Below are 24,973 nucleotides of genomic sequence, written 5' to 3'. Positions count from 1 at the left end.
GACAAAGGCGGGTCGGGATACAAGCTTAACACAGAGCAGGATATACAAGTCGGATAGTAGTATATATATAAAAGCAAGGAGAGTACGGATCTCGGAAGGCAGACTCGTCGTTCAGACGCTATAGGACAAACAAGCTAAGGAATCGTAGCCGCTTGTCAGAGAATGTTATAGAACAATCAGGGTGTCAGGGAATATACTAACAGTTGGGTCGCGCTAGGCCTTCGGTTTTGCCTCTAGTCTATCAGGAAGAGCTGTAAGATACCGTAAAATTAAATAATAAATGTTATTGGACGGAAAATCTTATTGGATTTTTCAGAAATTTTTAGAAATTTTTCGGGATTTAAACGGAGTCCGTATGACTGGTTTTGAGGGGATGAATTGGGGGAGCTAAGCGGAGTCTGTTTGGGATACCCATTTAAATGGGAGTTGATTAAGGATTTAACTTAAGGTTTAATTAACTTAAACCTAAGTTTTATTTTCTTTATTCTTCCTCCCTCCCGATTCATTTTCATCCCCCACTCGACAACCCCTCCGCCCGAAACCCTTCTCCGGCGATTCCTCCTCGCCCGATCATCGGCCGCCGCAAGTTCACTGTCGATGAATGTCTTCTCCTCTAGCGTGCCTCGGCCGAGTCTCCCTCCTCCCTCTCCTTCTCGAGGCGTGGGGGCTTCCTCCTCTTTCTTTCTTGCGGGCGATCGACGATGATCCGGCGGAGCTAGGGCACGACAAGGGGGAGTTGATTCACATCTCTCTCGGTGGACCGCGCCCCTCTCAGTTCTTCTCTTGGATTTGTTCACCGGAGGGGGGTTGCGGATCGCCATCGGCAGAGATGGATAGCGCGATACCGTTTGTGGGCGATGATTGAGGTAAGCGTCGGAAAAATCTTGTGGATTCAAAGGTTTTGGTTTATAGAGTTCCAATGTGATGTTTCTCTTGTTTTGGATTAGGGGAAGACATAGGAACAACTCGATGATTTTCCTTGACCGATCATTGTCCTCTGCGTTCTTGCGGCTGGGGGTCTTTGGTAGCTCTCGGATGAAGAGGTAAGGGATCAATTGGCGTGAGTGTGGTTCTGGTTGTAGGATTCATCAGATGCATTGTTGTACAATTGCTTCTTGGACAAATTTTTGGAAGGACTGATGTATGAATGCTTCTTTGGCAGCTATTGGCAGGGTTCTGGTGGGTGTTGAGTGTTGATCAGCTGCTACCTCCCAAGGTAAGGGACTGTTGAGGTGAGTTTTGTACTATAAATTAGGGTTTCAGCAAATCATTTGCTGTATGGTTGGATTATGGATTGATTCTTGGAAGGATAGGTGTGTGTGTGTGCTTGTAGCTTATGGACAGGGATCATGGTGATGGGAGCTCTTGATTTGGTGGCTGTGGGCAGAGGTTAGTAGGAGTTGTGAGCTCTTGATTGGTGGCTATGCCTCACGGTAAGTGTTTGCCACTAGGTTCTTATTAGGTTTGCTTTGTTTTGGGTGATCATGGAAGGTTGAAAGAAGGTTTAGGGTTTTACTTTTAGTTGTAAGTTGTTGTGTTTTGGTTGATTAGTTGTTGATGGATTATGTAGGGTGGATGAATATCATGATTTCATATTTGTCATTGGGATCATTAGATTGATTATTAGATGTAGGGTGTTTAGTTTATGATTTGAAGGATTTAGGATGAGTTTGGATTAGTGTTTGATTGATGATGAATTATGTGAGTTGGATTTAAGATGTGTTGATTAATGAGTTTTGGATTGATGTTAGATTATAGATTTTTGGATTGGATGAGTTATGGGTTGGATGATTGAAGCATGTTAACAAGAAGAGTTAACTAATTGAATTGGATTAATTCATGAGGAGTTTTGATTGGAGTAATTGATGGTTGTGGATTATGTTTGGTTTAGAAGGAGTTGGATTAAGGATGGATTTAATATCGTATTGGATTTTGGATCACTAGGTGGAGTTAAACATGATCATTATTGGTATGTGTTGGATTGATTGGGGTTTGTATCGGGTTGGAATTTGTGGATATGGTGATTGGTTGATATAGATTGTTATGTGATCATTCTTTGGATTATTGGATTGATTGTTGGTTGGGTTATCAGATATGGTGGTTAAGGATTATTTGGAGGATTAGTCAGGGAGCATATTTGATTGGAGTGATCCTATTGGGTTAGAGATTTTATTTAGCTATTTAATTCATATGAATTTAGCTAAATAAAATATAAATATATTGATTTCTGCAGGACTTGGATTCGGGACGAGCGTCTCGACGCGGGATTACTTGGCACGATCTATATTTAAGGCGGGTATTTCTTCCTTTGCCTCTATGTAGATTTTCTTTGAGCTTAGTGCATGGTTGTTATTTGACGGATTAGGTTACTTTACCCTATATCGTGTTCAGTTGCTGTTTTTCCTGCTTGTTTCTTTTGCTTGAGCTTAGAGATGATCTATTTAATTCATATATAGTCTCTACTCTTGATATCTACTCTGTTGTGATTACACGTGTAGAGTATACCTTGTAGGGATTGTCGGGTTGTTGGTATTACCATGCTGATTGGGTGTATGATGTGGACTGTACATAGATGGGTATGTGTCATAGGAGTTATCTTGTTGACCGTACATTTACATGTGGTGTGTACATATGTATTGGTCATGTACTTTTGGAGGAGTTGTGTTGATTGTATGTTTAGAGTGTATACACATGTCTGTTGTATTGTTATTGGAGGATACATGTTGATTGTACTTATCTTGTGTGTACATGTGTCTGGTGGGATTATTGGAGATTTTTGGTTGATTATACATGTGTAGTGTGTACATATGTTTGGTGGGATACGTGGAGGTATCATGACGATTGTACTCATGTTGGAGGTATTTATGAGGTTTGAGGTTGTTGCATGGATGATGATTATATATATATATATTATGTTCATCATTCATTGCATCTGATGACCACTGTCTCCCTTGTGGTGAGAGAGTCATCAGTTGGTTTGGTTTAGCGCCGCACACTCGGCCACTGATGGGTAGTGGTAGCTAGAGCAGTTGCCGCTCGTCCTGTCGTGCCACCCGGTCACGAGGTTTAGTGAGATCCGGCGTTGTGAGCAGTCAGGGACCCTGATGCTATGTAGTTAGATAGCTACTAGCGGACTGTCCGCCTCGACCACTATATAGTGGGCTGGAGGGTAGTACAGTCGTCACAGCCTCTCGGCCATACAGGGGTCGTGGTGTTCGGAGAGGTGGCGGGGGTGACCATGGAGCATGCATGCACTTTTGCATATGATGCACGGTGCATCTGGGGGTTATATTTGCATACATGCCTACTAGATACTAGTTGCATGTGTTTGTGGTATGTTGCATTTGTTTGCGATATGATTGTTGCATTTGGTTGCCATGCTGCATACATGTCATTTATTTTACATGTATATGCAGTCGTACTTATATTGCACAGGTGTCACGGGTATATCTGTTGCAGATCCGGTGAGTTTACTGATCATTGTACCATGTGTCGATTCCAGATTTGGGTATGTATCTGTCATTATGTTAGTTGTGGTTTGTACAGTTTATATGTTAGGTTATTATGTCAGATATGTTTAGGTGCATTGATTATGATAGTATGATCATGTTCTTTATTCCCTACTGAGACTGCATACTTTTGATCTCCATGTTTTGTTTATGGACCATGCACTATCTTTTCTATACCCGCTGAGTTACCTATACTCACCACCGCTTGTATACATTTATGGTTTCAGGTAGCTTGTAGATGGTTGGTGTCGCTCGGAGTATCCTGTCTGCCGGGTCCTACGTCACATCCGAGGACCGTGCTTATTTTCTTTTGTATATTCTTTTCTTATTTTTGGCATTGTATTTGTGTATAGCCATGTGGCTATCCTATGGTTTTGAGGTTGTATTTGTGTTTAAGCCGTGCCGGCATGCATTGTATTTATGTGTGTTGTGTGGGCTTTCCTTCGTTTTTCCGCTGCGTTTTGGTACAGCTGTGTGGGCTGTTTTATATATAACTGCGTGGTTGTGATTGTTTCATTCCAGCCGTGTGGGCTGTTATTATAACTGCGTGGTTGTGTATATAAATATTCCAGCCGCATGTGGCTGATGTATTTTGGCTTGTAGTGATGCTTCAGATTGTCACCGGTACAGGGGAGGTGTTGCCGGATTTTTGTCTGGCAGAGACTCCTTTGGGGGCGTGACAAGAGCCACATGTCAATCACCGCCAGACAAAGTCTGACAGCCGACATTCCCTGACACTTGTCAGGTCCCAGAGGCAGTCGTTGCAGTATAAAAAGGGAGGCTTTGTCCCTTATGCAGGTACGCTCACTCATCATTTCTCACTAGTCTTTATTTTTCGTCATTTCTCTGCGATTTCTGGGGAAAAAGTACCTGACTTGAGCGTCAGAGGACCTGACCCGGGGACTTTTTCCTTGGTTTCTGGTCTCTAACGACTCGGGGACTCATCTGAGTGTGCGCAGAGCAACAGCATCATTGTCCTAGTCATCTATCCTCGTCAGCCGCCCGTGCGAAGTTTTCCGGGAGGGTATCCGGTAGATCCAACTCTTCAATGACTTTCCGTCAACTTTTAGTATAACAAAGTCCGCCTTCATCCGACTCAACTTCCGAACGGGATCAGCAATGATTCTAATGCTTATTAACTATGAATTGGAAGATGACTTATTATAAGCCTTCTGATAACAAAAGTATACATGGAATATATCCTCCATATGTCATTTTTATTCCGACATTTGATCCACTAATATGTTGGTTCCCACACATCCATCTGAAAAAAAAATGTTTTGGTGGCAAACAACAAAGCAAATTATTTCAAAAAGTTGATTAGCTAGAACCCAACATTCTCTTCACGCTCTTCGTCTGTAATGAGAACTTTGGCACTAAATGATTATGTTCGTGCTCTGTAAAAGCAACAGATGCTTCACTGTCTCACTGTACATTTCCATTCCATGAGAGCATCTCTTGGGACCTTTGTCCATCAGTATTGGTAGGCAGCTGCAATATAAAAAACATAGTTTTTTTCTTAATAAATTCATCTTCTTGATAAACATCAGTCTTTTCTCTACTCCTTTACTGACTATTGTATGTCTCAAGTACTTTATAATATAGGGGATTTGGTAAGTCGTAGCTAGGTGGTTGAATAAAGACTTTGTGATCTCATCCTTAATGAAAAAACCACCACCAAATCACTAGTTTAACTTGTCTAAGGCTTTATTTATTAGCTAAAGACCACTATAAATGCCATCTCTTTGAAGTAATTAAACAGCATATAATGGAGGTCCAGGTGCAACGAAGTTTTACTCTGTTTCCCACCAGCGCCGGCGAGGCAACCCCCGGCGAGCCGTACGAGCTCCCGCTCACCATTTTCGACCGCTGCACCGTCGATATCCACATCGCCGTTGTCTACGCCTTTTCACCACCCACCCCATCCAATCCTGCGCTCTTGAATGCGCTCTCCCAGACGCTCTGCCTCTTCCCAACCCTCACCGGCGAGCTCTGCCATGACTCCCGGGGCCTCCCCTGCTTCCTTGTCGGCGGTCAGGGTGGTGGCGCTCTGGTGGTCGAAGCTACGGTGGCTTCGACGCTCTCTGACCATCTCCCCCTTGAGCCCTCTCCGGAGCTGCTGAAGCTCCACCCGCCGACGGCGGAGCCCGCTCACCTGCTCCAAGTCCAGCTCAACCGGTTTCGCTGTGGCGGCCTGGCGGTCGGCCTGTCGTGCCACCACAAGGTGGCCGACGGGGCGTCGATGGGCGCCTTCCTTGCCGCGTGGGGGCGCGCCGCGCGTGGGATTCCCGCCAGCGCGCCGCCGGCTACGCTCTTCGATCGGTCGTGGATCCGGCCGCGGAGCCCACCGCGGTGTGAGTTTGAGCACTGGGGAACCGACTTCATCCGCCTCGACGACGGCCGGCGACAACATTACTCATCCAACAACTCCGTCGACCCGAGCAGAATCACTAATTTTCTCCTCCACTACTCGGCCTACTTCATATCGAAAAAGCTAAAGCCGGCGACTAATTTCAAATACACCATCTTCGAGACATTGCTGGCTCATCTTTGGCGGAAGATTACGGCGGCCCGCGGCCTGGCCGGCGACTTGGAAACAACGGTCCGCGTCACCGTCAACGTGCGGCAGAGGATGAACCCCCCGGCGCCCGCCAACTACTTCGGCAATCTGGTGCTTAATGCATACGCGAAAGCCAAGGCGGCGACTCTGGCGGTCGCAGAGGACGGACTGGAGGCGGCGGCCAGGTAAGAAAATTGGCCGGATCACAATTTATTTTTCCAAAACCTTTTTGTCTCTACATTAAAGGTTGTCTAAGTTGTTAATCTTTTGGGGAAACATTCTCACTACAAAGGATGGTGCACGAGGCGATCGCGAAGGCGGACGGCGAGTACGCGCAGTCGATGGTGGACTTCGGGGCGCTGCACGAGGCGGAGGGGGATTCGTTGGTACCGGTGTACGGCGAGGAAGGGAACGTGCTGTCGCCGGTGGTGGACGCGGAGAGCTGGCTGAGGCTGAGGTTCGAGGAGATGGAGGTGGGCGGCGGAGGGAAGTTGTGCGGGTTTCTGCCGACATGGGTGCCGCTGGAGGGGCTGCTCATATTCCTGCCGGCGATGGGGGAGGTGACCGGAGGAGTGGACGTGATGGTGTCGATGCTTGAGGAGCAATCGGAGGCGATGAAACGAATGTCTCATTCGCTGGACTAATTATCAATTAAATATTTAAAATAAAATAAAATAATAGCCCTTGAGAAATTATTTTCCTATCAATTTTTTTTAAAAAAATGATGACAAAATTATTGAAATTGCAGGGTCGCATACAGTTGAAAGGTCGGCGACCAGTTGACTTTTCCACGTTAAAAAAAACCACTTGTCGGCCACTAAACCTTTTCAATATTTTTAAAAATCATAAACGCACTGTGTTACCTTTTTTTTTTTTAATATTTTCTAAAATATCTCTTCAGCCACCTGCTTCGTCACACCTGTTGCTGCCTGATTAGAAAGCGATTGAAAATTAGTTTAATTAACTAACAATCATTAACTATTTTATCAAAAAGTATTTAACAACCCTTGAGAAAAAAAACATGAAATATATTTATCGAGATTGTACTTAATAGGTGCATAAAGATTAATCGTTCATCTCAAACGGTCAAAATATAAATAAGAAACATTTTACCTCTGACGTAACAATTGTTTACATGGAATGTATCATACACACAACAACGATGCATCAGATTTATAAGGTCTAGTCTAATAAAATGGCACGTAATTAATTAGAATTACATTCAATACATGACTGCAAGATAATAAAAAAATGAATACGTTCGTCCCTAGTGTCCCCGTCAATTTGTCCTAGGATCAACGGAGAAAATAAATCATGGACGATTACTAACCTTTGGAATAATGACTAACACATAAGGAAAATATTTATTTTGACTTTATCAGAATTACATTCAATATATGGCAAGTGATCAAATGTTTGATCAAAATTATTTTATTTATATTTAGTGATGCAAATCTCGCCGTGTTGATATTGTTGCTCCTTTCCGTGTAGCTTCTGGAGTATACAAACTGATCGTCGAGGCTAGTGTTCGACACTATCTCCGTAAACGATATTGCTCCGCTACGGTGCTTAACGGATTGTTGCAATTCGTTCCCAAGATACAACGACGACGAACGTCTCGGAATCGTAGCACTCCGACTTCCGAGACCAGCGAACCTTTTAGTAGACTTCTTGGACTCTTGAATGCACAAGATGAGATGAATGCTTGAGGAAGAGAAGAGAAGATTGAGTGAATATTCCATCATCTGGAGGGTTCTATTTATACTGAACGAAGAGGTTGAGTGTCCTTTGGGTGAGTGGATGTGTTCCTTGGGCTGGATCGATCTAGATCATCTATTCTGAAGGGTTGTAACCCTTCACCAAACCCACTTCAATCTCATCCATCAGATCTGAGGAGTTGCGACCCTCAGATCCCGCCTATTGTCATCAGCCATCGGATCTGGATCCATTGATTCGATGCTTCAGATCAAGCCTCATCCCAGATCGTCAGATCGTTACTCTTTGCGATCCAACGCTCTAGATCGCATCACAAGCGATCCATCATATCTATTTGATCAACGTTGATCAACGGTAGCCATCCATTCCCTAAGTCAACTGTCCAGTCATCTCCCTTTGCCCACGAGGATGCCGCATAGGCACTGCCACGTCAGGTAAGAGCCTGACACGTCATCCGAGTGCCACGCAGGCACTGCAATGTCACCTGGAGCACGCGACGATGCGTAAGTGCAAAGTGCAAAGTGCGCCTACAAAGCGCCCATTGCGCACGTGCGCACGTGGCGGGTGGCGGGCTCACAGGTGCGAGCACCTGCTCGCCCTGGGCTAAGGGGTCACCTGTCCTTTTATTTTTTTTTGTGTTAACTCCATTAACACATCTTCATTAATAAGTAGAGAATACACATCGAGAATTTCCGATGTGAGACTATTCTCCTATGCACTTTATTAATGAATAATAAATGTTATTTTGGGTTGACTTTAAACATTAATTTCTCATTCACCCTTAATCGGTTTTGAGCAAATTAATAGTCTAAATCTATCTACGCGAATCGTAGATTTCAATTTTGAAGTCAATTACGACTTTCAACAATTGATGGCTTCCTTCCTCTAAATCGTTTTGGTCCATTTAAGACCCCAATATCCAACAGATATAGCAATAGAAATTCACCTCACATAGACGAGCAATGATATTAAAGTTTTCTCCTCACTTTTTTTACTTGCTAGGAGTTATCCCGATGACATCTCTTCAATGTCTAGGTTATTATGAAATCAAAAAAAGAATATAAAATGCTAGAAATTAAAATAAGACGATGATAGCTTAGGAAGAGGGTCCACTATCTTGGCGGGAGAGAAGGTCAGAGTACATAACTGATGGAGAGAAACTGAAAGCATGCACCTCTTAGAAGGGTTTCAATGTAAATGCTTATAACTGTCGTCGTGTCCCTTCGTGTATTATAAATTTATAATAACTATCGACTCAGGAGCGTAGTCAGAATCTAAATTTACATAGGGTTCACCATCAAAATATAATAAATTAATTAATTTAAAAATATAAACAAAAAATATATGATTATTAATTTTTCAAAACTATAGAATAAAAATATTTAATATTTAATATATTCAAAATTAAAGCATAGAGTGAAAAATATTATTGAAGTTGTGCTTTTCGATTTTTCTTAAAATCAAACTCATTAATTATTATATCATTATTACATTTTTTTCAACCAACTTCCGTTCAATATAAATGACTATAGAATCTGTTAAAAAAATTTCTTTCAATTTTCGAAAGAGAGTACTCTAACCGTATAAATTTTTTAACCCAATGACTTTCAAATCACATATTTTGACTTCCGAATTTTGTTAGTCATCCCTTTGATTAACAGGATATTTTCATATCAAAGTATGTAATGTCAGATCAGGCTCAAGAGAATTAACATCAACATGAAGAATTTGATATATCAATATTAGATGAAGAATTCTCGTGTAGATGTTTACTCTTTTGTTTTAAAAATGAGTTGATAATTTTTCTTTTCTTCCTTCCTTGAATTTTCTCTTTTAAAATCAATAAATACAAAAATTATGATTGTCCAATGTCTATATGATACTAAGCCATACTTGCAAATATCAAGAAAATAATAAAGAAAAGTAATCAATTATATAAATAAAACTAATCAAACTAATCAATAAATTTATTAATAAATTTAATCAATTTATCCAAAAAAATAGTAATTAACTAATACAGATAATATCACAAGAAAATAAACCTGTGACGATAGTCGCACAGATATAACATGCTATTTAAGAGAAGAGATGTCGCGATTGTATTTATCAAGTCATTGTCGGATGCCTATAGAAATCTATTGAATGATAATACAAAGATCTTCAAGAAATTTAAAGATTATATCATTAAAAATGGAGTCGAAGGAAATTCATTCTCGAAGGAAATTCATTCTAAAGATAAATAGATTTGTTCAAACCTAATGAAAAAAAAAAGACAAAAAATCAAAATCAAAATCTTTTACACCTATGTGGCAAAAAGCGAAATCGTTCGTCCCAGCGCCCCCACCGCACCCGACCCCAGATAATCACGAAGAAGGTAAATCATGACAGCCGAGAGAGTAAGCGGTGATGGGATGAGTTGCACAGGATCCGAAGATTTATGTCATGACAGTCCTACGATTCAATCCCACAACTTTATATGATAAGTATGTCACCCTTTATCATCTCTACAGTTGCAAGCAAGAATAAAAAAGCAGCAGCATTTGATCATGCGGTGTGTGACAGATAGAATACTATGCATGGGTGTGTGACAATGTATTAGAACTGTCAGACGGATCAATTCGTGGAAGGGTGGGTCGGCCCGTGACGGGTTAATCATTTGGTGGGGCGGGGCGGACCAACCCGTCAATTTGGCGGGTTAGAAAATTTCCAACTCAACCCATTCTAAGGCGGGTTACGGATTTGACGGGCCAAATCACAGACCCATCAAAAATTTTTAAAAAAATTTAAAAATATTTTATATCTTCAACATTTTACTTTAAAAAAGTTTTGTACAATTAAATATATACATAAACATGTATTTTAAATATAAATGAACACAAACGAGTACTTATATTGTATGAAAAGTATTATTTTTATTTCAAAATTATAACAAAGAAAGATAATAAATTGACCTAAAACTTAACTTACATGTATTTTTCGACCTACGGGTCAACCCAAGCCCGAGCGGGTCGACCCGCGCAGGTTGGCCCATGGTGGATTTAGATTAATAAAATTCTAACATAATCTACTTAAATTGTTTGACGAGACGGATCAACCCGACGGATCCAATTCAAATTGACGGTTCTAGAATGTACTCTGGAGCTTTAATTAAATCAAATCAAAATAAAAGTTTTTATTTAATAAAACTCATGCGACATGCAAGAGAAAAATTTTGATTTGATATAACGCATGTGAATAAGAAAATAAATGAGAATTAGAGGGCTGAATTTTGTTTTTTAGTTTTATCTTTTCTAAGATGGGTGGAGCCCACCCCAGTCCTAGGGTGGCTCTTTATCGACCTATTGCGTCCCTTAGTATGTCGGGAGGTCACACCAATGGTGAGTCAGGAGGTCGAACACAAATCAGAGGTCAAAAGGTCGGCATGTTAAAAAGTCGAACCAGGTCAGGTGGAACCACGTTGGTATCCTGCTGACTTGAAGCCAACTAGATACCAACACTATTAATTAGTATTTAATAAATGCAGAGATTTTAGATTCATATTAAATGAATATTAATGCAACTCTAGTTGTATGAATTATGATAAAAAAGAAAAACGAGTATGTAATACTGATTATTAGATCCGAATATATTTAAAAGTTGCTTTTAAATTATTTGGATTTAAAGCTTATGAAAATGACCTTCATATAAGATATCCTAAAAATCCTTTTCCTATTATAGACTATATAAAATACATCGTAATTGAAAATAAACTACCCATGAAAACTTGAATGCTTTTGGTTAAAAAAATAAAAATTAAAGGAGCATTTTGATAAATCTCGCTTGGAAAATTATTCATTTGTAAAGCAACAAGTGAAAGCCATCTTTAACTTACTCTACCTAACTTAGCTAATCAATCATATGCCGTATGATTGAGATATTTGCGATCTAACTCACCAAACTATCAACCATATCTTTTCATCTAGTCTAACAATCATAGACATTTAACTTGAAACAATCCATTGGCTCCGCCTTTGTTTGAATTTAATCGGGTCAAATTTAATCCATGCTAAAGATAAATCTTAATCTCGATCCTATCAATTAGTCAAGTATAAAATTATGTTGGTTGAGCTATAGCATTCCAACTCCAAATTTCATAATCAATGATCTAAACTTGCAAACTAACTTCCATAAACTTTTTATGTAAAGAGGGATATGAAAACTACGGGAGAAATTATACAAATCAATATTATAGTATTCTTCGGAGAAAAATAATACAGTTAAAATATGCAAAAGAATAAATAATTAGTCATGCCTCAAGAAAAATTAGACCATTAAATACAAAATAATATAAAAATCATCTCGACTTGGTCCTAGTCACCAATATCTATTATGAATAAATAAAAGTATTATTTGTTTTCAATTTAAATATGAATAAAATTGACACTAATTAACATGGAAGTCCAACGAGAAAAGGATTTTATACAATTAATAATTATTTATTTAATATTGGATCTTATCAGGGGCGTAGTTGCGAAATGGTGGTTCCTAAAATTTTATCGAATTCATTGAACAAATTTACATTTAAGTCCCTATAGTTTGAATAAGATTTTATGGGGCGAATAGAACTTTTACCGCACCTTCGTTAAGTCCTGCTCTCCCTCTGCTTCGCCTCTTCCAAACCCTTCTCCGCCCGTTTCGATTCCTCACCTTCCAGACCTGAATCGTGGGGGTCTTCGATCGATCGAGGCGTCTGTAGTGGGAGAGGGGCATCGCCGTCAACATCGTCACTAGGATGGGGCGCGAGGGCAGCATCGGAGGCGGCGCCGGCGCCGCGGTGACGGAAGGAGTCTTGAGGAAGATACTGCTCTCGTACGCCTACGTCGCCGTCTGGATCTTCCTCAGCTTCACTGTCATCGTCTACAACAAATACATCTTGGATCCGAAGATGTACGGCTGGCCCTTTCCCATCTCCCTCACCATGATCCACATGGCCTTCTGCTCCACCCTCGCCTTCCTCCTCGTCCGCGTGTTCCGCCTCGTGGATCTGCCGTCGGCCCCTCCCATGACCCGCGACCTCTACCTCTCCTCCGTCGTCCCGATTGGCGCCCTCTTTTCGGTCTCCCTGTGGTTCTCCAACTCCGCCTACATCTACCTCTCCGTCTCCTTCATCCAGATGCTCAAGGCCCTCATGCCGGTCGCTGTCTACTCCATTGGAATACTCTTCAAAAAAGAGATTTTTAAGAGCTCCTCCATGCTCAACATGCTCTCCATCTCCTTCGGCGTCGCGATCGCCGCGTACGGCGAGGCACGCTTCGACGGCACCGGCGTTGCCCTCCAGCTCGGCGCCGTGGCGTTCGAGGCTACCCGCCTCGTCCTCATCCAGATCCTGCTCACCTCCAAGGGTATCTCTCTCAACCCCATTACCTCTCTCTACTATGTCGCCCCTTGCTGCTTCGCTTTCCTCCTGGTCCCGTGGTCTGTCGTCGAGCTTCCTGTCCTCCGCGCCCGTTCCACCGCCTCTCTCCGTCCGGATCTGCTCGTCTTCGGCACCAACTCCTTTTGCGCCTTCGCTCTAAACCTCGCCGTCTTCCTGCTCGTCGGCAAGACCTCCGCACTTACCATGAACGTTGCCGGCGTAGTCAAGGACTGGCTCCTTATCGCCTTCTCCTGGTCCGTGATCCGGGACACTGTCACGCTAATCAACCTCTTTGGGTACGCCATTGCCTTCCTCGGGGTCGCCTACTACAACCACGTCAAGTTGCAGGCTCTCAAAGCCAAGGAGGCGCAGAAGAAGGCTGCACAAGCCGACGAGGAGGCCGGGAAGCTTCTTGAGCAAGTTGATGGTCCCGGAGACAACCGGAAGGGTGAAACCCAGGATTGATCCATGCTTCAACCTTACGCTCTGCCAGAGTTTGATCGGTTTGTCTTCAGTATTTCATATGGATCTCTTCATTCAATAGCGAATTCATCTCTATTAAAACACTCTGCTACGTCCATGGAGGAAGGTTAAGATCAGAGAAAACAAGGAAAAAGAACAGTAAAAATGCGACCTTTATTGTCTTCTTACATTGTTTATCCTGTTTTTCTTGTTATTACTCTTCGAAAAATTGGTTGTTGATCATTTGGGGCAGTTCTTGAACTGATTGTTATAGATCACTCGTCTCAATCTGGGAAAAACAAGTTAGATGGCTAGGGAACGATGGATGTGTTAAACTCGATTGGCTTGCAAGTTTTCAAGATCTATGTTTATCTGATTCTTGTTTTTGATGTGTCGGATTATGTAGTTATCTGCAATTTATTTACTTCAGGAACTCTTACCAAAAATGCCAAATATATATTATTGTGCTTAAAATTCAATCCATGCAACAATTACTTAATTAAGTACTAATCAGAAGCATAGTTGGTCCGTACTCCTCGTCCTTCACTTATTGGCGGCGGCTTTGGCCTTCTTGATCTTCTTCCTCCTACGGCGCTTGTTCCAATGATCCTTGATGCGCCGGCGCCATTAATTATCTCTGAGCCACCAATCATATCCTGGTCGATTTCGAACGCAAAACCATGCAAATTGTAATCAACGCAATGCTCAGAGACCGGAGGACAGAATTAGAGAAAGAGATCGAGATCGAGTACTACCACTGCGTCTGCGTGGGGATGGCTCTCCTCATCTTCTGCAGTGGAAGGAGGAGCCGAGGAACAGCCGAGGCAGTGAGCGCAGGCTCTGATGAGGTAGCAGCGCATGGTGCAGTGCAGAGAAGAAGAAGAGCAAGGGAACGATCGATGTCGCAGAGCAAACCGGCCGATCGAATTAATGGCGGTGCTCAAACAGCAGCAGCAGCTGCTGCTGCTATGAATGATTGTTAACCTTTTCATTATTCTTCTCGTTTCATTTTGGTCCTTTAAATTTTTAAAAAAATAATATTCCATTTCACCCTTGTTAGCATTTTAAAAACTATTAATTTTAAATTATTTATACTAGTATGCTTGTGATTTTAAAAAAGTCAAGGAGGCATATTGAAAAAGTTAATATCTAAGTATTGAAATGAAATTTTCCCAAAGAGGGATGCATGTGATGTTTACTTTGGGAGATGCATGGAATAATTATCGATGACCACGAGACAGAATAATTACTACAGCTGGAAACCTAACGAATCCGTCCGGTGCCACTTCCCATCGTGCCATTCTCTTTTTTAAAAAAACACACACACACATTTGTGCCACTTCACAAATTGAAGGCCGAGGGAGGGCGCCGCTCAGGAAGGCAGATTCGATAGCTTGATGACCGGATTGTGTTCCCACGAGATGCGGAAGAGGTGGATACTTGGTGACGATGTAGAAGTCACCATGATTCTTTATGACTTGGAGGGCGCTTGCTGGGAGAGCAAGGACTACGCATCTTCATTCTATCATCCTCCTCTTTGGTGTCCACTGGCACCACTGACGAGGTTTATGGTGCTCCTGCAGACGATGCTCGCACCTTGTCGTTTCCCTTCTCGGCATTCGGGCAACAGCTGGGACGGCGGTGCTACTCTTCTACCACAAGCGGCAACACGTCGTGTGGCTTCTGGCTGCAAACTACCCTTATCTACATGTTTTTGTGCCCTTCTCCTCCGGCTTCTGCTTTTAGCTATTTTCTATAGAGAAAGTTTGTCTAGACGATCTAGTACAGCACTGTTGTTGTTTTTTTGGGTTGGATACTTGTTTGAGGAGTAGTATGTTGTGTAAAGACGATCCATGCAGGTGCCACAGTTAGTGCCATCAATTAAGCAACAAGAAAAACTGATGGAGAATTGTAGTCTGTTTGCGTGGGATGCTTGTGTGTGGTGCAGAAAAATCGTATGTTGTGTAAGATGCAGGTGATACAATTAGTGCGAGCAAGCAATTTTATACCTGATTGATCGTCCTGATACGAGTGTTTAAAATAACGGCTAATTGGTAAAGCGTCATCTTGACGCAATGGAGTGCAAAATTACTTGGTGTCTTTGGCCAAGTTAAATGATATCTAGACTGGCTGGTGAAGTAGTAACACCACCCCTCGCCCCTGCGAGTATTATGCATATTGAACACTTGATTATTAAAACAAAACCACTAATTGCTCTGAAGTTTCTGGTTCAACAAGGCTAAAGACCAATTGAAGTGCAAGTCCCCAACCAATTGAAGAGTGATTTGACAATTTTAATGTAAATTTGATGAAAAATAAGAATGCAGTTCGACAGCCCAAGTGGAAACTAATCTTACATAAGCTACCAACGAATCTTGAGGGAATTTCAGTTTCAATCCCACTCGAGCAAAGACTTTGACAAAACCTCAAGGGATAACAAGAACAGAAATATAATCCAGACCAATTCAGCTATTCGATATGACAAATCAGAAAAATAGGAAAGCGAGATTTAGCAAATAACGAAATGCACATGAATCTATTATTCATCTCATTTCTATTGTATGGATTTGATACCGTGCACACCTACGGTGCAAGACACCCATAGGCAACTAAGTGCACTTTCAGACATCAGGATCACTTCTGAGCGCCCCACGCACTTAGTTGCCCATGAATGTGCAGAATGATAAAAGCATATATTATTACAGCACGTACAAGGCGCCCCAGACACCACTCTGGTTCTGCATTGTTCTAGAAGTGTATAAAAACTTCAAATTTAAATATTAGTAAAAAGCTAACAGCAGAAAATTATCGATAAGAGTTACAGCTAATCTAAGCTATCATTACAGATTCCTCATTCTAAACAAAACTTGGACCATATGCTGCATTTGTTGGTACCTGACCAGCAGAGTTGAGAAACTCGATTCACCACAACTTCACGTCTCCTTCATGTTGCCTAAGCCTCCCTTCTGGTGAGGCTTCCTTCTCTTGATCCTGTCAGTCAACAATCAACATAAACCTCCAGAATACCATTTGATATATTAACAAGTCTAGGCAATTACGTCAAGTTCATAAGAAAGTTACCTGGGGCCATTTTTTTCATTAGATGAAAACTTCCGTTTTTTCTTTGCCTGATCAACAGATGCAGGTGGCGTTTTCCAATGATTCTTTTTACCACCTGTGGGTTTGATTTTCTTACCTGCATATCTACCAGCATTCCTAATGGCTGTATTAGATTCTTTATTTTTCTTAACTGCTTGTGTAATCGTTGGCTCCTCTGGGTTTCCATTCAAGATCTCAGAATCATTATCATTGGTAATAGCTGCTGCCTCAGTTTTTCTTTCTGCCTCTTTCTTAGGTTGAGAGGTTGCTGGTTTGGAATTGCTTAGCTTTTTCAACTGCAGGCAGAATTAATGAAAGTGACAGAATCAGGAACATATATTTTAACAAGTATCACAAACCCTTTCATAAAATCAATAAAGAATAACAATAGTTTGATGTTTGGTATAACTGAACATCCAACCCCACAGAAGACATGGATAGTTAAACTCTTTTCTCAAAAAATGGTAACAGTTGATTAAACAGGATAAGATTCAAGTGTGCACATTAAAGGAAAATCATATCACAATTACATGCATAAAAAGATAGACCGGTTAAATAGATCTTGTATAGGACAAAACCAAGTCCTAGACTTCCCTAAATATCAAAGAAATGATAGATAAATTTTAATTAAGAAAATTAAAGGAATTCTACCATGCTAAGAATGACAACAATTTTATAGCATGAATACAAATCATGAACAACGTACAAACAGATATGCAGAGTAACAATGAGTAACAATTTTCCTAGTCGCAAAAAAAAAAAAGTAATTGTGACATTCTGAAATTTTATTTTATTTTATTCACTTAAAAAAAAAAGAAGAAAAAAGAATGACTTATTGCTTATCACTGAAATTGAAAGTGATTGCATTTCTGTATCAGGAGCTTCAATAACTAAAGAAAATTGCTTGTGAGTTGCAATGCATAAAGGAAAATTATACCTTAGCAACAAAAAATCCTTCCATGTTATTTACATGTGGATAAAATCTCCTTGTTTTCTCCAAAGATGGATGAAATCGGTGTTCCCTGAACCTTATGAATCTGTTGGGGAGATAAAAAGTCATCAGGGATAGTAAATGACTAGGAGACACTAGTCAAGTAAATATTTTTAGGTCATACCCTGGGCGACCAAAGTCCAAGCCACATGGCACAACTTTTACGTCCCTCTTTTTTAACGCATAGTCAATAATTGCTTCATTCTACAACATGAACAATAGACCCAAAAAAATCAACATATTGGATATTAGCATCAATTTCACTGATCACTTAATATTTTCCAAACCTCATGAACCAACATGGAGCAAGTTGAATATACTATGTATCCTCCTGTCTTTGACTTAGCATCTACTAGATCAATTGCTGCTAAAATGAGTTGCTGCAACAGAAGGCTAATTAGGCAATCATTGAAAGTGCACAATATGTAAAGCATATATAAACATGAGAATCTGAAAGATGCTCATATCAACCACAATTTGATTGAAATTTTATGCCGAAGAAGCAATGTTAAAACAAATAATTTCATAAATGGATGCAATGTTCCCTATCTGTCAGTTGCAAAGTTTAGATTGTTTGATACTTGAATATTCACCACTACGAAGCAGAAAACTTAATCTAGATTATAGTTATGCAACTCACTTCATCTTAGTTAAATTTATTTCATGTGTGAGTGTGTTAACCACAAAGAACAACTCATTCTGGTGCAAGGTAACTGAAAGTATATTTAGTCTAGGAAAAACAGGTCTTGATAAGTTCACCACTTGGTAAAAATTCACCTGCACAATTCAATTTTCCTTGTCTAATCCAGTATTTGGACCAAAATAGCATTTAGAGAATTGGTCCAATTAATATCTTGGTAATGCTCTATGCCAATACCTCTTGCATACCATGACATACCAATCATAATGATAACCATCAAGCTAGAAGTTTGCCCTTAAATGTAAGCTGTTGTCTATGCAGCATTTAACCAGCACAAAAACTATTGTATAATACCATATCCAAGACTAACTTGGACATAAAAAACACAGAGAGTAAAAATTAGAAAAACTAGATTGCATTAAATTAATGTAGATAATAATATGAGGAGAGTGCAGATCATTCGGTTGAACTCAAACTGAATCCATACAATTGGTTTAGGTTTTATATATTTTTTATGAGTGTTCAGGTTCGATTCAGTGTTTCATTCCTTTCATCTGAACCAAATGTGAAGCAATCTATTCAAACCTAACTAACAATTATATACCCATGCACAACTATCTAAAATAATATTATACACTTAACCATGTATTTTCATCTGCATGCTAAATACAGCATTACATGCAACAAACACAGAAAAGTATAGTTTTCACACAACAAAGGAAAACAGTATTATCTATTCTCACCACTGTAGTTGCTATAAGTGCCAAATAACCATTTCCACTAAATAACATTATATAGGAATGGCAACTACCTTTTGCAGGAAAACACGAGTCTGGACATCTTCAATCGTCTTTGATGTTTTAATAGATTGCTCTTTAGATATAACCTTCAAACAAAAAGGTCAGCTAGTTTCACATATAATTCGTCAAGCAAAGGAATTTACCACTGCCTTAATGTTAGACTAAAATAACTTTTCAACTTACCCCAGTACCAGTGCAGGGGGCATCCAACAATACTCTATCAACAGAATTGAGTCCAAGAACCTTTGGTATCTGAGTGGAAATTATACAAGATCAGAAAAAGATATCTTGAAGTCAGCAATTTAATTAGGCCATTCACTGACTATATTAATCGAATATTCTCATAACTAACCTCCTTCCCATCGTAGTTACAAATTATTGTATTAGTAACACCCATGCGATGTATATTAGCTGTAAGTGACTTCAGCCTGCTCTCTTTAAATTCATTTGCATAAATTATTCCTGGCAGAATTAAGATGAAGAAATTCAACGAAAATTTCAATAACTTCAGAAGCAATCAAATTACCCAAACCACCATAGTGAGCAGCGACTATATAATGCACATAAATCAAATAATATGTTGTGAACCACAGACAACATTCTATATGTTCCTAATCTGTAGTAAAGAAATCTCTTTGGCTTCCATAGTAAACAAACACCTACAGGAAATGTGATGCAACTTCCCGCCTATGTACTAGAGCATAGCTCCATAGCACATGTAAAGCATTAGCTCAATATCTTGGAATGTCGTCCTGCTAGTTTTCTTATGCTAGCATAGAAAATGTGGTGAAACTAAGAGTGATTGCTAATTTAAAATAGCATTCACATAAAATCATGCTTCTGAATCCTTTGAGTTTGGCTACTTTATCTTTCAAGCCATCTAACTATATTAATGAGAATACTAGTAAAACTAGATGTTATCTTATTCTGAAGTCTATAGTATAGATGGTATTCAATAATGTCTTTAATTTCCTTCAACCGTAATAAAAAATTGAAATGCCAAGCCAAACACGATTATGATTTCTTAGGAAATATTCACAGTAAGATCACTTAATTAATGAATTAAAAATTACTTCTCAATTGGGATAGTCACATATAGTCATAAAAAGAAGTACAAGTGAAAATGTTTGCTAAAACCATTATCACAACCAAACAATATTTGTCCAGAATATTCTGGGTGCTATATGAATTTGATCCCTCAATTGAGCTCCATGAAATATTATATCACTATCACAAGTAATATCCAAATTGATTAAAGCTTCAATCAAATGTTCAAAGCGACGAAAAGAGGCTTGGAAGTTTGGATAGTCTCATATGATCATAACCAGAAAAAAAGTAAAATTGTTTGATAAAAATTATTATCATTACCAAATCATATTTGTCCAGATATTTTTGGATGTCATACATATTTGATAACTCACAAACTTCTTTGATTCTCTGTCTTATATTTTCCACTCTAATCATTCAATTCTTCTACCTAAAGAAACTAATGATTCTCTTTAAACATATGGATATCATCTCAACCTATACACTTTTCATTCTATCATCTATAAGGTTCACACAAAATTTCTACTCAGTTACTAATATTTTTATTGTATTCTTTCTAGTAAACCCACTTATTAATGTTAGCATAATTTCCAATAAAATTGAAGCAATTAAACAACTAATCAAGTAAAGCACATTGTGTTTACCTGTATTCTTCATAAGGGCGGCAATATATGTAATTTTACCACCTGGAGCAGCACTACAGAACAAAAGGAACAATAATTAGAACATGAGCATTATGACTCACAATGAGACTTGTGTATTCAACAAAAAATAAAAAAGAGAGAGACAGACAAAAAAATCAATAAACTTAATTGCTAAAATAATTCAATAAGACTTATGTATTCTCTATTGCTAAAAAAAATTCAATAAGACTGACAAAAATAGTTGCTCTCCAATTTGTGTTGCGTGTACCAAATTTATCCTATTCGGTTTCCATTAGCAAGATCATCAATGAACTTAATTGCATTAGTTCATTAGTTTCAAATTGTGAATTCAAGAGCTAAGATCGAGGAGGATTGGCAATGCTAGAGAAGATAGTGAACTCTAGTACATAATGAATGATGCTAGGGTGAAAAAAAAACTCAAAATATATGGAATAAGCCAAAAATATCAAGTTGTAGTATCTTTTGCTTCATAGGAGATCGCATCCTATGAACCCTTATCATACTTAAGTAAAACATACTTCCTGACAAGCGTGTGGAATAACTCAAGATATTAAATCATCTACACTCTAGGGAAAGGCCAAATTGAGTATGTTCCATATAAACAAGCAATGTAATGTACCTTAATTTTGGATAGGGAGTTAAAAATTCTACATGTTGATGCTATTGATGAATGATACTCATGTAATGCATCCGCGAATCTAAAAAGAAAGAAATAGTAGAAGCTCTTGAAAAATATACTAAAAGCTACTTACGCCATGTCAACTATTCGCTCCTTTTCTTGTGGAGCAAGAGCCATAACTGGTAAAAATGAACTTGCAGCTTGTTTCTAAAAGGCAGAAAAGAAATATTAGATTGAAGTACCAAGAAAACAAATAAGACAAAGTAATTGATTGCCTAGGAAATTCAGTGCCACAAAATGCACACCATGTAGTGTCCTGCCAAATACTCGGGAGTTGCACCAATTGGCACTTGAGAATCATAAATAACTAAACCCACCTGCAATAGTATATCACACATCACTCTCCAAGTTTCTACAAGAGGGAATACATTGAGAACATCTAAGAACCATTACTGATGTTACCTTTGACCATTTGCCTATTGGATCCAAATTCACTCCTCTGTTTATTAGAACACCAGCAAGATCACGCCTACGAGTCTATCAACTAAAAAATTAGAAGCAGAAAGGAATGGGTAACACGACAAGAAAATCAGTTATAAAAGCATCATTTCAAGCAATTAACTCTCGTGAGATGCCAGATCTTTGAAAAAGAAACAAATAGCACTAGATTCTGGCTACCTTTAAAGTATTTGTGCGCAAGCATTCTGGTCGGCCCTTTTCAAAAGCCTCAAGTAGCTCAATGAGTTCAACAGCTGGAAATATCTACATTGAGAAAATCAGGCAAACAAAAGAGATGAGAAATCAATAATGTGGAACATAGTAAATGACAATAATACATGGAAACCATCATCAGCACCTCCATGAAAGTTTCAATTAGAAATTCATTGTATCCATAATAAGACATTATATCTATTTTAAGCTGATTAATATAGTCCTTCCTTGAAGCACCCTCTTGCCTCAGACTTTTGAAATTAGATAGCACGCGGACAACTGCCAAAAGCATCAAAGGAATTAATAGTACCAATTAAAAACCACAGAAGAAATTCAAATTGCATTTTAAATATATAACACCGTAAAATAAATTGAAAAAACTTCAGTTATAAGGGGATAGGCCTACTCACTTTCATTGATCCTCCGATGAATGTTCTGAAGATTGGGCGGTTGCTGAGCTTCGTCTTCGAGTTCCTGTATCACTCATATCTCAGTACCAAAAAGTGAACCTTTTGTGATAATGTTAAGGCAGAAGTTACAGAATGCCAAAAAAAAAGGTAAAACAGACCTCTTTCGTTGGCAATATGAACTCATCAGATTCCCCCTTTATATTAAGCTGCAACTCCTCTTGCGCTTCCTCTTCTGCCCTCGCTTTTGCCTCGTCTATGGCTCTTGATTTTGCCTCCAGATCAGATTCATCCGAATCTGACCCCAGTTCTTCCACTTCCTCTGAAACCAAATCATCGAAAACACCACATGACAAATATAACTGACAAAATCAACAAGCGTGAATCAGCCGCAATTACCACTATCGTCGCTGCCTCCGAGGAAATCGTCAGCGAGGGGTTCTCCGTCGGAAGAAGCACTCGAAGAGGATAATTCGTCTTCCGGGTCGGAGGACTGGCTGCGGTCATCCTCCTCCTCGGAGCCTGGATCGAATTCGAAAGATTCAATCTCTTTGGAGGACGCACGAACTTCCTCCTCTCTTGGAATCTTCTTGTTCAACTTCTTCTTCAGATTTGAGTTCTGCGACACTGGAGCCATTAGCGGAGATCCGCGAGGACCGGTGCAGATGCCGGCGTGGAAAGACCAGAGAAGAAGGGGTGGCTGAGAGACGGAGATGGGAATAAATAGCACCAAACTCTAGGTTAGGGTTTAAGAAAAAGCCGGGCCAGGTCTGGTCTGCCCCGTCCGGCTTGACCCTGCGTGATTTATCGGTTTGGGTCGTGTCTAGCTCGGCCTGAACCGAAGCCGGGCCCTATAAATAGGCCCATATCCCCATATCGGACGAGAAAATTACGACTTGTGAGCTCAGGAGTCAGGATGTGCCACAGCCCGAGCAATTTAATTCAGCATTTTAAACATATTTTATATTTATTATTTATGGTATTACTTCTGGTTCGCTCGGACCAGAAGTAAAGATGTGGTCTGAGATGTTAAAGATGGTAGGGCTGGCTGCTCTTTTAGCGCCGTTACTTTGACGTCCAAATTCAATCTGAATTGAGATTAAAAAAAAAAAACTAAGAAATAAGAAAGAAAGTGGAAAAATGGCTTGGGGAGAAAAATAATGTCTACACCTCTCAAGCATCCAAAGAATTAACAATGGAATTATAATTCCATCGCTAAACTAAACTAGTAGTCAAATATTATTTTGGTTGCTAGCTAATTAGTGATAGCAATATAATTTTATTATTAATTCATGATTGAAATAATATTCGGTCGCTAATTTAGTGATAAAATTATAATTCTATCGTAATATCGATGGTTATTAATAAAAAAAATCCTATTTAATTTATGTAAATCAGCAACAAAAAATTAATTCCATATCTAATTTAGCAAAAAATTAATTTTAACACAATATAGGTCATTATTACAAAAACATATTTAATCTATTTAAATTAGTGACAGGATTAATAATTCTGTCGCTATTTCAGTGACGATTATTTAATTATGTTGTTGAAATAATTCATAGATAATTTAGCAAAAAAAAATTAAATTTTTAGCTCTAATTCAAAATATTAGGGTTTCCCAGTCTAATTTTTTTTCCTATCTTATTGATCTCTCTTTGATTGCCGACATTGTCCACTCCAGCACGCGATCTCATCTCCAACACATAGGTAATCCTCTCCCCTCTCCCTCCTCTCCCATCTTCGTCAACTTACAAAAAAAATTGTATATTAGCTAATAATATTTTTTATATATAACGATACGACTGATCTAGTTACACATGCATCTCAACTTGCTATAGAGGGAGAGGAGTTACAGATTTTATCAGATGATAGTATAAATGATATATATTATAAGGTTGTTAGTAGAAGGAAAAAGAACTCCCTCTACGGTCTTGGCTACTAGACAAAAGTTGTATATGATTGTACGATGACGGAGTTGTCCCAGTTCTTCATCTATTCAAGTGAAAATGTTAATCCAAGAAAATAAGAATTGAGGGATCAGGTCATAACATTAGAGTAATTTTAGGTCAGTGAACAGTCAATTGAAGATCAGGTCAAGACAAATGCAAGAATTTATTTCTCAACGAAGTCTAAATTTTTAAACGTCATTTTAACTCATAGGATACTCAAGACCTGAACTCATAAATAGCTCATAATAACAATAGTTCTTTTAAGATGGGTTGACCTTCAACTTATTTATTTTTTTTTATCATTCATAAACATATAAAATGGTTCTATAAATTTTAATATTATATGTAGCTAGCTATAATTATATTATATCCTTTTAGAAACATTATAGATAAAAAGTCA

General features: G+C 39.2%; 4 protein-coding genes across 4 annotated transcripts; 2 read left to right on the top strand and 2 right to left on the bottom strand.

Moving 5' to 3' along the window:
• Nucleotides 1–5,254: 5,254 nt before the first annotated feature.
• On the top strand, nucleotides 5,255–6,772 carry LOC122038885 (tryptamine hydroxycinnamoyltransferase 1-like). Its single transcript, XM_042598846.1, has 2 exons — nucleotides 5,255–6,254; nucleotides 6,362–6,772. Exons 1-2 carry the CDS (start codon nucleotides 5,278–5,280, stop codon nucleotides 6,711–6,713), a joined length of 1,329 nt encoding a protein of 442 aa, XP_042454780.1. The 5' UTR covers nucleotides 5,255–5,277; the 3' UTR covers nucleotides 6,714–6,772.
• Nucleotides 6,773–12,422: 5,650 nt separating this feature from the next.
• On the top strand, nucleotides 12,423–14,031 carry LOC122038883 (probable sugar phosphate/phosphate translocator At5g25400). Its single transcript, XM_042598844.1, has one exon. It carries the CDS (start codon nucleotides 12,557–12,559, stop codon nucleotides 13,643–13,645), a length of 1,089 nt encoding a protein of 362 aa, XP_042454778.1. The 5' UTR covers nucleotides 12,423–12,556; the 3' UTR covers nucleotides 13,646–14,031.
• Nucleotides 14,032–14,078: 47 nt separating this feature from the next.
• LOC122038884 lies at nucleotides 14,079–14,634 on the bottom strand. Its single transcript, XM_042598845.1, has 2 exons — nucleotides 14,398–14,634; nucleotides 14,079–14,298 (listed from the first exon to the last, which is right to left on the bottom strand). The coding sequence occupies exons 1-2, from the start codon at nucleotides 14,632–14,634 to the stop codon at nucleotides 14,149–14,151; spliced, it is 387 nt and encodes a 128-aa protein (XP_042454779.1). The 3' UTR covers nucleotides 14,079–14,148.
• A 1,525-nt stretch (nucleotides 14,635–16,159) lies between these two features.
• On the bottom strand, nucleotides 16,160–23,335 carry LOC122038881 (26S rRNA (cytosine-C(5))-methyltransferase NOP2B-like). The gene is made up of 17 exons (XM_042598843.1): nucleotides 23,021–23,335; nucleotides 22,783–22,943; nucleotides 22,625–22,688; nucleotides 22,360–22,493; nucleotides 22,182–22,265; nucleotides 21,966–22,040; nucleotides 21,809–21,880; nucleotides 21,637–21,710; nucleotides 20,864–20,916; nucleotides 19,525–19,634; nucleotides 19,356–19,424; nucleotides 19,184–19,258; nucleotides 18,020–18,112; nucleotides 17,857–17,936; nucleotides 17,679–17,778; nucleotides 16,724–17,037; nucleotides 16,160–16,633 (listed from the first exon to the last, which is right to left on the bottom strand). Exons 1-17 carry the CDS (start codon nucleotides 23,256–23,258, stop codon nucleotides 16,576–16,578), a joined length of 1,854 nt encoding a protein of 617 aa, XP_042454777.1. The 5' UTR covers nucleotides 23,259–23,335; the 3' UTR covers nucleotides 16,160–16,575.
• Between the last annotated feature and the right edge of the window lie 1,638 nt (nucleotides 23,336–24,973).

This window comes from Zingiber officinale, chromosome 1A (assembly GCF_018446385.1).
Source record: "Zingiber officinale cultivar Zhangliang chromosome 1A, Zo_v1.1, whole genome shotgun sequence".
NCBI lineage: Eukaryota > Viridiplantae > Streptophyta > Magnoliopsida > Zingiberales > Zingiberaceae > Zingiber > Zingiber officinale.
The sequence above is the reverse complement of the archived record's forward strand: the minus strand, read 5'-3'. Positions and strand labels throughout refer to the sequence as shown.

Excerpts from the sequence above, each read along its gene's own strand:
- LOC122038883 (XM_042598844.1), top strand. The coding sequence starts at position 12,557 with ATGGGGCGCGAGGGCAGCATCGGAGGCGGCGCCGGCGCCGCGGTGACG.
- LOC122038881 (XM_042598843.1), bottom strand. The coding sequence starts at position 23,258 with ATGGCTCCAGTGTCGCAGAACTCAAATCTGAAGAAGAAGTTGAACAAG. Across the intron at positions 21,711-21,808 it reads ATTTGGCAGGACACTACATG|AAACAAGCTGCAAGTTCATT; the intron begins GTGTGCATTTTG and ends TCTGCCTTTTAG. Across the intron at positions 20,917-21,636 it reads GAGCGAATAGTTGACATGGC|TGCTGCTCCAGGTGGTAAAA; the intron begins GTAAGTAGCTTT and ends TTTGTTCTGTAG.
- LOC122038884 (XM_042598845.1), bottom strand. The coding sequence starts at position 14,634 with ATGAAAAGGTTAACAATCATTCATAGCAGCAGCAGCTGCTGCTGCTGT. Across the intron at positions 14,299-14,397 it reads ATCCCCACGCAGACGCAGTG|GATATGATTGGTGGCTCAGA; the intron begins GTAGTACTCGAT and ends GAAATCGACCAG.
- LOC122038885 (XM_042598846.1), top strand. The coding sequence starts at position 5,278 with ATGGAGGTCCAGGTGCAACGAAGTTTTACTCTGTTTCCCACCAGCGCC. Across the intron at positions 6,255-6,361 it reads GGACTGGAGGCGGCGGCCAG|GATGGTGCACGAGGCGATCG; the intron begins GTAAGAAAATTG and ends CTCACTACAAAG.